We start from the raw sequence: 12,623 nt of genomic DNA, 5'->3' as shown, positions 1-12,623 counted from the left end.
CCTGCTGAAGGATTTGGACTGTATCTGTTATGTAGTAGGGAAGCAACAGCATTTAATAATATGTCTTATTAACTCTCTGTGTGTTTATGTGTGTGTGTGTGTGTGTGTGTGTGTGTGTGGTGAATGTATGTGCATGTGTATTTTTTTTTTTTGCAATTTCAGTTTGTTGTCTTTTTATTTTTTAACATCTTTATTGGAGTACAATTGCTTTACAATAGTGTGTTAGTTTCTGCTGTATAACAAAGTGAATCAGCTATACATACACATACCTCCCCATATCCCCTCCCTCTTGCTTCTCTTTCCCACGCTCCCTATCCCACCCCTCTAGGTGGTCACAAAGCACCAAGCTGATGTAAAGGAGAAGGACGCATTTGAAAGATATAATAGTTAGAGCATGTGAAACAATGGGATGTTCAGGATATAGTGGAACCATATCAGCTACATGAAAGCCAGTGAGGACAATTTACTTTCAAGCTTTGAACTCTGAATGAACAACCAAACATCATTAACCAAAAGAGAGAATAAAGGAAAAGGATTACCTGCTGGAGAGAGAGAAGCAAGATGAGTTTAGTTTTGAACATGTTAAATTTGAGGGTTGTTTTAATAAAAACATGGGTTTGAATTCAGGGTAGAAATTAAAACGCAGTTTTTGGTGGGTCATTAACACATAAATAGCTTTGGCAACAGTGGGCTTGGACATGATCATCAAACTATAGCAAAGAGTTCAAAAAGAAAATGACTAAGTGATAGAGATTCACAGGAAAACCATGACAATGTGATAACCAATTAAATGTAGGAGAGAAGTTCGAAAAGAAAAGGTGCTCCAAAGAAACACAATGGTTAAAAAGGATGAGGATAAAAATGTCATTGATTTCAGTTATTGTCATTAATGACCTTAGCAAGATTTGGGTAAGTAGGCATGGAAAATAGGCAAAGCAATCATGTCATTTTGGACTCCATAGATTAAGTTGAAAAAATATAATAATCCTTTTACCCCAAGATGTAGCTAAAGAATTATCTAGAATGCATTTCTACCATTTTACCTCTTTCATATCTTCATAGAATAAGAAAAGTATTGGGTGTTCTTCCTTTTTCTTCCACCAGCTTTTAACATGATTAAACCAGGAGCCGAAGGCCACTAAAACCAGAGAAACAGTCTATTTCCATAAGCATTCATCAAACCAAAGATTTGTGACCAATAAGTCAAAGTGTACAAACATTTTGTGGAATTTAGTACTCAAGGGAACTGAGACTGTAAAGCCAATTTAAACAATTATATACCATCAGCCATTTATGGATGTATAATCAGATTTTTAAAAATATTAAGTACAAAAGAAGCATTTCAAATGAAAATACATTGACCTCTAATAGGTTATACTTAGCCTCACACAGAAGAAAACTATCCTTTTATGAAGTACTCAATCAATTATTTACCTAAGTACTATAAATATATCTGTAACAGATTTAACTAATGATTTGGGCAAGTTAAACAATTTCTATTCTGAGCAGGAACTGAGAATGGGTTTTTAGCAACTGAAAAGAGATTCAAGAATATTTTCATTAAGCCAATGTTTAATACCAGGTTTATATGTTGAAAGTCATAGTAAAATATTAGATGCATTTGATTTAATTTTAAAATGGTATTTGAATGCACTTGTTACTGATTTGGAAAAATAAGTGTTTTGGAAGGAAAATTCATACTTGTAATGATTAATATTATTTTTTAAAATAATTTTAAAAAGACATTAATTTTTGGTCAAGGCCATCCTACCATTTCCAGTCAAGAATTTCTCTAGATATTCTCCCCAGGTTCCCGGAAGAGGTTGTAAATTATTCATTAAGTCAAAATGGTAAAATGAGACTGCAACATCCTTGGCATTTCGAGCCAGATAAATCATCTGCAGGGGGAGGATGAAAAAATTCAAATACATGATATTTTATTTAAGAAAAAAAGTAACATATAGTAGGCATGTAAACCAACATGTTTGAAATCCATGAAATTAAAAACAGGAAAAGATTAAGAAAATTAATGAAACAAAAAGCTGGATCTTTTTAAAAAAATCAACAAAATTGATAAACGTCTAACAAGACTGACAAAATAAATAGAGAAGACACAAATTACTAGTATAAATAAAATACAGGGGATATCACAACAAATCTTGCAGGTATTAAAAGAAAAATAAGAGTGTGAAAAGATACCAAACATCTTACTTCGTCAGGGAAATGCAAATTAAAACGAGACACAACTCCATACTTTTTAGAATGGCCAAAATCTAGAACAGTGACAACACTAAATCCTGGTGAGGGTGTGGAACAACAGGAAATCTCATTCATTCCTGGTGGGGATGCAAAATGGTATTGCTACTTCATAAGACACTTGTTTCTTTCAAAACAAAATATACTTTTACCATATAATCTAGAAATTGCATTACTTGGTATTTACCCAAAGGAGTTGAAAAATAAAGTTCACACAAAAACCTACAAATGAATGTTTATACCAGCTTTGTTCATAATTGCCAAAATTTGGAAACAACCATAATGTCCTTCAGTAGGTTACTGGATAAATAAACTCTGGTACCTCCAGTCAATAGACTATTATTCATTACTAACAAGAAATGAGCTATCAAGCCATGAAAAGACATGGAAGAATATTAAAGGCATATTACTAAGTGAAAGAATACAATCTGAAAAGGCTACGTATGTATGATTCTAACAATATGACATACTGGAAAAGGCAAAACTATGGAGGCAATAAGAAGATCAGGGTTAGGGGGAGGAAATGAATCGGTGGAGCACAGAGGATTTATAAGGCAGTGAAACTGCACTGTATGGTACTATAATGGTATATACATGTCATCATACATTTGTCCAAACCCATGGAATGTACAACACCAATAGTGAACCCTAAGGTAAATTATGGACTTTGGGAGATAATGATGTGTCCATGTAGGTTCATCAATTGTAACAAATGTATTGCTCTGGTGAGAGGTCAGAGATATTGATGATGGAGAGTCTATGGATATGTGGAAGCAAGCGATGTATGGAAAACCTCTTTAACTTCCTCTCAATTTTCCGTCAAAATAAATTTGCTTTAAAAATAGATAAAATTGCTGTTAAAAAAAAAAGCCTGTTAAAAGAAAGAATAAGATGGGAATATTATTAACATTTCACTATAAAACTCAACAACTTAGAATTCCTCACATATCACAAACTAGCAAAAGCCAGATAGACAATCTGAATAGCTTTACAATTATTGAAAATAAAATGAGTTTTAAATTTAAAAGTTTCCCCATAGCAAATATCCAGGCTCAAATATCTCACTGAAGAATTTTACCAAACTATTAAATAAGAATTGATATACTTATGCTGAGTTTTCAGGGAAGGCCAAACTATATAAGATAGCTGGGAAATAATAGTAGCAATATTGTGCTGAGATAAGGATTTTGTTGCTGCATAACTTTGGAAAACTTGAGCATGTACATTTAGGCTAAAACGTGTTCTTTTAATCGAAACACTTTTTAAAATGTAGCTCACTTCTCATGGTAACAGATAAACAAAACATTTGAGCAATTACTTTACTTACTATGTGAGTGAAAAAGGGTTAAAAGTCACATTAAAAAATTTACTTGTGGTTTAGAGTATACCTTGCAGTTGTTTTCCCAGAAAGACTTAGGAATGAGATCAATTGGTAGATGTGTCTTCACAAGCCGGGGCGATGGATTCTTCTCTAATTGTTCTATACCTAGGGAAATTTAGTTTGGTTATGGAGATACTAGAGTCTCCAAGGAGCCTGCATTTCCGGATTTTCTTAACCAACTTTTCAAAATATTTTTGACCAGTATATAATCCTGCTAAATTTTGAACCAATCTCAAGCATCATTTATCTGGATTCTAAGAGCCAATATTTTCTAATGGTTAAGACCTTGGGCTCTGCGGTTAGCCTCTTTGGGTTCAAATCCTAACTTTATCACTTACTCAACATGAAATATCTGAAAGTATCCCAGAGTCTCTAGGCTTCATTTTAACCACTTCCCAAATGACAAGTAATAATACCAACCTTAGCAATTTGGAGTTTTATCATGCCTTTGCATTATTACAAGTAATTACAAAAATGTTTCCTGTATGTCAGAGATCTTGATAACTGGTAATTCTCATATTGGCTATCGTTATGCAGCAGCTATTGTAGTATAGATGATATCTTTGTAGAGCATCACCTGTTGTACCTGCATTTTCATTATTTCCTTTATGTGATTATATATATATATATATATATATATATATATATATATATATATATATATATATATATATTACACATATATATGTAGATTTTCTTTATGTTATTATATATATATATATATATATATATATATATATATATATATATATATATATATATACTACACATATAAAAAATGAAATTTTTGTGCAATTTTTAGGTGCTGGTTGAAATTTTTAAAGACATACAACTAATAAGTAATAGAACTTAGTTTCAAATTAAGTCTTTGGTTAAGGGTTATTTGAACTTTCTTGTGACAGAAAGTATCCATTTATTTTCTACATGAAGAGCTAGGAAGAGCCCAGGGTCCTAGATCAATCTATAAGTGACTTGGCCAGTCTGAGGGCACTTTTAGGGTAAAGGCATACTCAGAGAATTTCTGACATAGACCAGGAAGAGCTGGGATTACCCTTAATTTATGATTTTTTAATGGGCTCAGTGGCCTTTACCACTTCCCAGATTTATCTGTTAATAATGCCATCCCATATAGAGTTGTCAGTCCCTAAAATCTCAATTATTCTTGCCTCCTCCTTCAGGTTTCACATCCAGTCAATCTTAAAGTCCTGTACATTTTTTTGACAATATGACTTACACCCAGTCTAACCTCTAGATTACCTGTTAATCCTATATATATCATCTTCCCATATTTTGCATACAAAGGCACACCTGCCCCATATTGTATGACTCACTCATTCAAAGCAATCCTATGCTTCAATTGTTCACAAAATTAACTACATATGTTTAAAAGCCACTCAGTTTCAAATATGTCATCCTGTTTAAATGTTCTATACAGGACATATTTTGTCTCACACTTTATGCTTATTTATTTGTTTATTGTCAATTCCAATGCCTCTTCCCATCCTCATTCTCAAATGCACACTGGAATGGAGAGTCCATAAGAGCAGAAACGTAGCTTGTTATGTTCACCAGTGAATATTCTGTAGAGAACAGTTCATAGCACATGGTGGTATCAAGAAGAACCCCTTAATATCAATGCAGATAGGGTTGACAGACTTAAGATATAAAGATGCAAGAATCCCAGTAAAATTTGAACTTCACATAAACAACAGATACCTGTAAGTATCTCCCCTGCAATATTTGAACCATACTAAATAAAAGAGGTATCTATCTGATTTTCAAATTTAATTGGGTATCCTGGATTTTATCTGGAACTATTAATTATACACCTGTAAAATTCCACCAGCTAATTCATTATGTTTCTACTGACCTGGTAGCTGCAGCCACTTTATCCAGCATATAGAAATGAGAAATCATAATCTTCCACAAATCACTCTGCCTCAATGTCCATGACATGAAATTTTATGTGTCTCTTTTATAAAGTTTTCACTATCTGTTCTTCCTCTTCCATCTCTTAACTTCACTGAAAGTTTTCTCAGCTTCTTCTGTCTTGTGATTGTTTTGCCACATGATGTCCTTTAAATGAACCCTTTATATACTTAAATGTGAATGTTGGGAATATGTAATGACATCGCAAGTATACACATTCAGGTTACAGAGGAAATCTGAGTGTCACTTTACTCTCCTTTACCTGCCGAATCTCACCTACTCACTCTCTGGTGATGCTACACAGACTCACGTCCCACCCCCAACCTCCGTCTCTTACCAGTAATCTCTGACTCCCCTGTCCTGATTACTTTGATTCTATCACTTTTTCATTTCATACTTTTCTATGGTTCTGGAGTCTTAACTCACTCGGTACTCATTTTGGTTGCTTGTCCCAGAATAATCCTTTAGTTTCAAGCTTTAGCATTTGCTCTCTGACTTCAGGCAACCACACAGAGGGAATGATACCCTCTCAGCTGGTCCTTCTCTGCCTGTGGAAGTAACTAGCTCCAATAGGGGAGAGAATTTGAATTCTGCTGCTTACATTGATAGACATTCATCACCATAATACTTTCTTTTTATCCCAGGTTTCTAGCAACATTTGAAAGCCAGCCCTCGCTTTTTGAACCCTTCTCACTTGCTTACATGATACCCTACTCTGCTGATTCTCTCTTAGCTCACTGAGTATTTCTTAAGAATTACAAGCCCTGCATGATTTGTCCCTGTCTAGTCTCCAATTGTTTTGCCCCTCACTTTTCCGTCCTTTCATTGTTGTTGTTGGTGGTGGTGGTGGTTGATTTTTTTAGTCCCTGGACTACACCTAGGTCTTTTCTGCATCTAGGCCCCCATACCTAATGCTTCATCTTCCTGAAATATGCTTTCTCTAGCATTGTGCAAAGCTTTAAGTCTCCATTCAGAGCTGATATCCCTAACTACCCAATCTAAAGTGAAGTCTCCTGATGTTCCCTTTTGTAGAGCCCTATTCTATGGATATGTTAGGCTAACAATATTTGTATATTGCTAGTTTCTTTACTTATTTAATGTCACAATGTTATTGTAAGCTCCTTGGAGATAGGACATCTAATTTACTGATTTTTTTAAATAGATTTAATTAATTAATTAATTAATTTATTTATTTATTTATTGGCTGCGTTGGGTCTTCCGTTGCTGTGTGCAGGCTTTCTCTAGTTGCCGTGAGCAAGGGCTACCCTTTGTTGCGGTGTGAGGGCTTCTCATTGCAGTGGCTTCTCTTGTTGCAGAGCATAGGATCTAGGCGTGCAGGCTTCAGTAGTTGTGGCTCATGGGCTCTAGAGTACAGGCTCAGTAGTTGTGGTGCACAGGCTTAGTTGCTCTGCGGCATGTGGGATCTTCCCTGGCCAGGGCTCAAACCCGTGTCCCCTGCATCGGCAGGCAGATTCTTAACCACTGTGCCACCAGGGAAGCCCCTACTGATCATTTTTTATCTAGTCCGTAGCACAGTGCATAGTTCTTTGGAAGCACTCAGTAAATATTTGTGCAATGAAAAATGAATTGTATTAATAATAAATTTTATATTTTATGAGGCATTGGTACTTATTTATTTAATTACAGCAATGTTCTAAATTAAGAAATTACTGTTCTAATCTGCCAAATTTTATACAACAAAATTCAGTAAAAGATAAGAAACGGTTTTTTTATCAATGAGATTTTTATTTGTTTTCTATAACAAAATTCTTTTATCTTTGATTAGCATACCTGGATGTGCATGCAATGGACTAAACTACAGTTTCTCTGTACGCTTTGCTTATTGTACTGCTTGCAAAACTTCCATTTTATGTTACCAAATATACTCAATTTTCCTTGAATGGACACCACAAATACAGTGTTTAATATGTGATGTAAATACTACTACAAAATTATAATTTCTGGGTGATTTAAAATTACCTGAAGTCCCCAGTCCAGGAAGAGCCATTTCCAACATTGGAACTTTCACAGTTATAACATCTCGCTTACAGTTTTCAACATCTCCATCATTTAGAATCATGTCCAAAATTTCACTAACCCAAGTGGTACCTGTGGCAAAAGACAACATTTTTATAAGCTTCACCTGAATCTGGGGGCAAAAAGTCCCAGTTGGAAGCCTGCCACCTTAATATATTATCTTAGAAAATTAATTCTGCAGAGTTTCCCTTTCTATGCCCCAAATGTCCATTTTAATATACTCAAAGTAGATGGCTAGACTGACTTTTAGGAATACTAATTTTATTTAGGATGTTAGCGATTTTGTAGAGAAGCTAATTTTCAGGGAACAAAAGCTGAAGTTAGACGTTCATTTGTCAGGCCACAAAACTCACCTGATTTGGGGTAAGTGGCTATCACAATGTCATCTGGCCTGCTCTGGAACTGTTCAATCTTTTCCCAGTTGTTTGCAAAAGCATAGGTGATGGGACAGCCATGGACTATCTTCAGATTTTTTCTCAGGACATCTTGTTGGGAAGTCATCTTTGTTCCAGACTGTAAAAATACTTAATAGAATATTTAAGAATAATCAAATCATGGAGAAAAAAGAGGGTAAAAATAAGAAACTGAGTAACTAATGTTATTAAGACACTGCAACTTGACAGTAAAATTGGCCTTTAACACACTGAGCACAAGAGATCTAAATACAAAGGGCATTTTTATGGGTGTACAGCTGTAGATTGCAAGAGCAGCAGCTGGCTCAGTGACAAGCAGATCAAAGGTCTTTAATGGAAGCTTTGGAAAGAAATAGAACTGCACATTTTACTTTGAATTAAAAATACCACTTCACAGAAATATGCTAAAAAATATCTGGACCTAAACAAAATAAATCTATCAGTCATTGTTATACTCCAGTTGTACCTCATTTTTTCTCACAGGAAACCTGTTGTGTTTCTCACCTTGGTTCTTCTGAGTATAATGAATTTGTTTTCTCTGTCTGCTTCTAAGATCCTCTTTTTTTATCACTGGTTTTGAGCAACTAAATTATGATGTGCCTTGGTGTGGTTATTTTCATGTGTTTGTGGTTGTGAGCCTATGCTTCACGTTTATTGAACTTCTCTGAATTGTGTTGACAGTCATCATTTCTTCCAAAAAATTTTTTTTTATTTCTCACTCCTTTTCTGAGAATCCAGGCTACATAAAGTTGTTCACAGCTCACTGAAGCTCTATTCATTTTGTAAAATCTTTTTTCTCTCTTTGTGTTTCAGTTTGGATAACTTCTATGGCTATATTGCTTCATGTTCACTAACTTTTTCTTCTGAAATGTGTAATCTGATGTTAATACCATCCAATGAATGTTTTTCTCAGACGTAGTTTTCATCTCCAGAAGATCATTTTGGGCATGATTTTACTTTTTCTGTCTCAACTTTTTGAGCATATTGAATATAGCTATAATTACTATTTTAATATCTTTTTTTGCTAACTCTAACATCTGTGTGAGTTCTAGATTGTTTTCAATTAACTAATTTTTCCCTTCCCTATGGTTGCCTTCTTTAGCTAGTTTGCCTGCCTGATATTTTTTATTGGCTGTCTGGTGGTATACCTGGGTTTTCCTCCCTGAGCTGTGGCCCAGAAATTCTCTCATGGCAGTAAGCTGGGGAAATTGTAGGGCTCAGTTTTTTGTTTCCTATCCACTATCATTCATTTTGGTTGTTTCACACAAGGGGGCAAATTTAGTTTCTGTTACTCTATTTTGCTTAGAAGCTATGATGATTACTTTTATGTGTCAATTTGCCTAGACCATGAGATGCCCAGATATTTGGTCAAACATTATGCTGGGTGTTTCTGTGAGGATGTTTTGGGATGAGATTAATCTGTAAATGGGTGTATTAAATAAAGCAGATTGCTTTTCCTAATGTAGGTTGGCCTCATTCAGTGAGTTGAAGACCTGAATAGAACAAAAATTCTGAGTAAGAAGGAATTCTTCCTAGCTGATGGCCTTTGAACTGTAACATCAGCTTTTTTCCTGCATTCAGGCTGGAACTAAAACATTGACTTTTCCTGGGTCTGAAGCCTGGCAGGTTTTGAACTGTAACTATACCATTAGCTCTCCTTGTTCTTAGGCGTTCAGACTCAAACTGGAACTAAATCATCAGCTATTCTGGGTCTCCAGCTTGCCAATTCATCCTGCACATCTTGGGACCTATCAGCCTCTAAAATTTTCTAAGCCAATTATGTACAGTAAATCTCTTTATGTGTATATATATATATATATATATATATATAAAATATAAAAATTGCTATGCATCTTCTTTAATTAATAAACTATCCTTATCATAATAATCCTAATAATACTAACCCTGAATTAGAATCTTATTGATCCACTAAGCTATTCAAAACATTTTGGGTCTTGAGAGACTGTATTAGTCAGGGTTCTCAAGAGAAACAGAATCAATTACATACATATATGTATATATATATATATATATATATATATATATATGTATATATATATGTATATATATATACATATATATATATATATATATACATATATGTATGTATGTATGTATGGAGAGAGAGAAGAGGGAGGGAATTTATTATAAGGAATTGACTCATGTGATTATGGATGCAGACAAATCCAAAGATATGCAGTTATCCCAGGCTGGAGAACCAGGATAGCCAATGGTGTAGTTCTCTTCTGAAGGCCAGCAGGCTTGAGATCCAGGAAGAACTAATGTTTCAGTTTAAGTGTGAAGGTAGGAAAAACAATGTCCCAGCTCAAAGACAGCCAGGCAGGAGGGATTCTCCCTTACTCCCAGAGGGCCCTCCTTTTTATGTGATTCAGGCCTTTAGCTGAATGGTTGAGGCCTGTCCACACCAGGGAGGGCAGTCTGTTTTACATAGTCTACCAATTCAAATGTTAATTTCACCCCAAAATACACTAACAGACACAGCTAGAATAATGTTTGACCAAATGTCTGGGCTCACTCTGAGCCAATCACGTTGACACACGGAACTGACCATCACATAGAGCTACTCATTATTTATTTTTTCTATTTCATTTTCACTGAACTTTGTAAGTGAAACTGTAGTTTTGCTCTTCCTAATGTGTTTCTCATTTTACAACACTCTCCCTGCCCCCATGGAATGTAAACATCTCAGAAATAGAAGGAAATGCAGAATGTATGTTATAGGATCCATCATAATCTATTTTTCCATTTATTTCTGAGAATCTATCAATCAATAATAATAGATAATGTATACAACAGATAAATAGAGTTTGAATTAACAAGCTAAATTACACCTCTGATTGACAAATTGATTGATACATATATTTTTTTATCAGGCAAATATTTTTTTTTTTTCTTTGTAGTACGAGGGCCTCTCACTGTTGTGGCCTCTCCCATTGTGGAGCACAGGCTCTGGACGCTCAGGCTCAGCAGCCATGGCTCATGGGCCCAGCCGCTCCGCAGTATGTAGGATCTTCCCGGACTGGGGCACGAACCCGTGTCCCCTGCATCAGCAGGCAGACTCTCAACCACGGCGCCAGCAGGGAAGTCCTATCAGGCAAATATTTTGTGTAATTCGGTGATTCCAAATTCTTTGTGGGTGCTTTAAACAGTGATTGCACTTATTAAGCTTTCAGTAGTAACTTGTGTAATGGGAACCACAAACAAAATCACTAATATAAAAGCTATGCCTAAAATTGATTTGTATAGAAAAAGTTATGCTTTAGATTAGGAAAAATATGTTGGTGTAACAGACTAGTGTTTTAGAGATAACTTCTCTACACCCTACTAGCCCCCATCCTCTAGCCCCTTAAAAAAGTCTAGAAGAGAGAAATCTGGACACTTTTTCATTTTACATTATAAGACATGAATTATATGTCATATTTTATATCTTATAATTAACAGGTATACTTACAACAATAGTGTGTCTTTAAGTTTTCCCAATAAAAGTTGTTATTAAGGAATGGATTTTTCTTAAAATATATGGCATCTTATTCTAGAAATACAGTTCAAATAATTTGAATTTTCCATCTTCATTACTGCTCATAGAATAAAGGAGTTGGGGCCTCAGAAGCTTAGAAAAGTGTATATTAATGAAAGAGCAGAGTCTCAGCAGAGAGTAGACACAAACATGTTTACAGCAGGCAAGATCCTAAGAAAAGGATGCCAGTGAGAGCTGCGTAGACTGGGCATTTGGGGAAAATTCTATTAAATATTCCATATTAAATTGTTGCCTTTCTATGTTTCTCAATTATCCTTTATTTTTGGTAAAATATCTGGCTGCTTTCATGGTCCCTTGTTAGTGCAGGGGCAGGTTTTAGTAGAAAAAAATTGCCAGCCTGAATTACTGTGGATCATGTCAGCAGCCTCAAGAAGGGAAAAAATAATGTGGTTGGCCAAGAACTCAGCAGAGCAGGAAGTGGCAAAAAGTGAAACTGAGTATGTAAACACTGTGTTTTGAATAAAGTAGGTATTAAATGAACTGAATAAATGAATGAATGAATGAATGATGAGACCTACACTTCCCATCCAGAATCTTCTAAGATCTTGGGGACAGTGTAACTTCCGAGTTTGGATATAAAGAATGAGTGATGGCACAAATCAACATAGTATATTCAGATATTAGATTTTTACTTCACATAGTAAATGAGATAGTTTTCCTTGAAACATTTTATTCTATTAATTTCTTAGCAAATTGTTTTTTTCCAGATTATGTAAAGGTAAATATCAATCCCAGACCACATTTGAACACTTGTATACTCTGAATTAATTGAGGAAAATAAGTGAGGCTCTCTTTTTCTTCTTTGGCTCTACAATATAAAATTTAGGAGGACTATAAGTCCACTTACCAACTCATATTAAACATACAGATTGTTATGGGAAAGCAAGTGAGTATTGAGGGCACAGATTTATTTTCCATAGTGTCTGCTATAAATCATATAGAGAAATTTTTTCCCCACACAGTAGGTGGTTAACATTATGTTATACATTTTTAACATCATTCCTAGCTCCATTTCATGTCTTAACGTTTTCATTTCTTTATTTATTCA

At 34.8% G+C, this 12,623-nt stretch overlaps 1 protein-coding gene across 1 annotated transcript in view; it reads right to left on the bottom strand.

Moving 5' to 3' along the window:
* The window catches only part of SULT1B1 (sulfotransferase family 1B member 1), a 13,220-nt gene extending 4,994 nt beyond the window's left edge, over window positions 1-8,226 (bottom strand). The window contains exons 1-5 of the mRNA XM_007450174.1: window positions 7,957-8,226; window positions 7,547-7,675; window positions 3,645-3,742; window positions 1,772-1,898; window positions 1,044-1,138 (exon numbers count right to left, since the gene is read on the bottom strand). Coding sequence (XP_007450236.1) covers window positions 1,044-1,138; window positions 1,772-1,898; window positions 3,645-3,742; window positions 7,547-7,675; window positions 7,957-8,104 — 597 coding nt within the window. The 5' untranslated portion in view covers window positions 8,105-8,226. The remainder of the gene's footprint in view (window positions 1-1,043; window positions 1,139-1,771; window positions 1,899-3,644; window positions 3,743-7,546; window positions 7,676-7,956) is intronic.
* Between the last annotated feature and the right edge of the window lie 4,397 nt (window positions 8,227-12,623).

Source organism: Lipotes vexillifer, unplaced genomic scaffold, assembly GCF_000442215.2.
Source record: "Lipotes vexillifer unplaced genomic scaffold, Lipotes_vexillifer_v1.1 scaffold1103, whole genome shotgun sequence".
NCBI classification, from domain to species: domain Eukaryota; kingdom Metazoa; phylum Chordata; class Mammalia; order Artiodactyla; family Lipotidae; genus Lipotes; species Lipotes vexillifer.
This window is presented reverse-complemented; position numbering and strand designations above follow the sequence as displayed.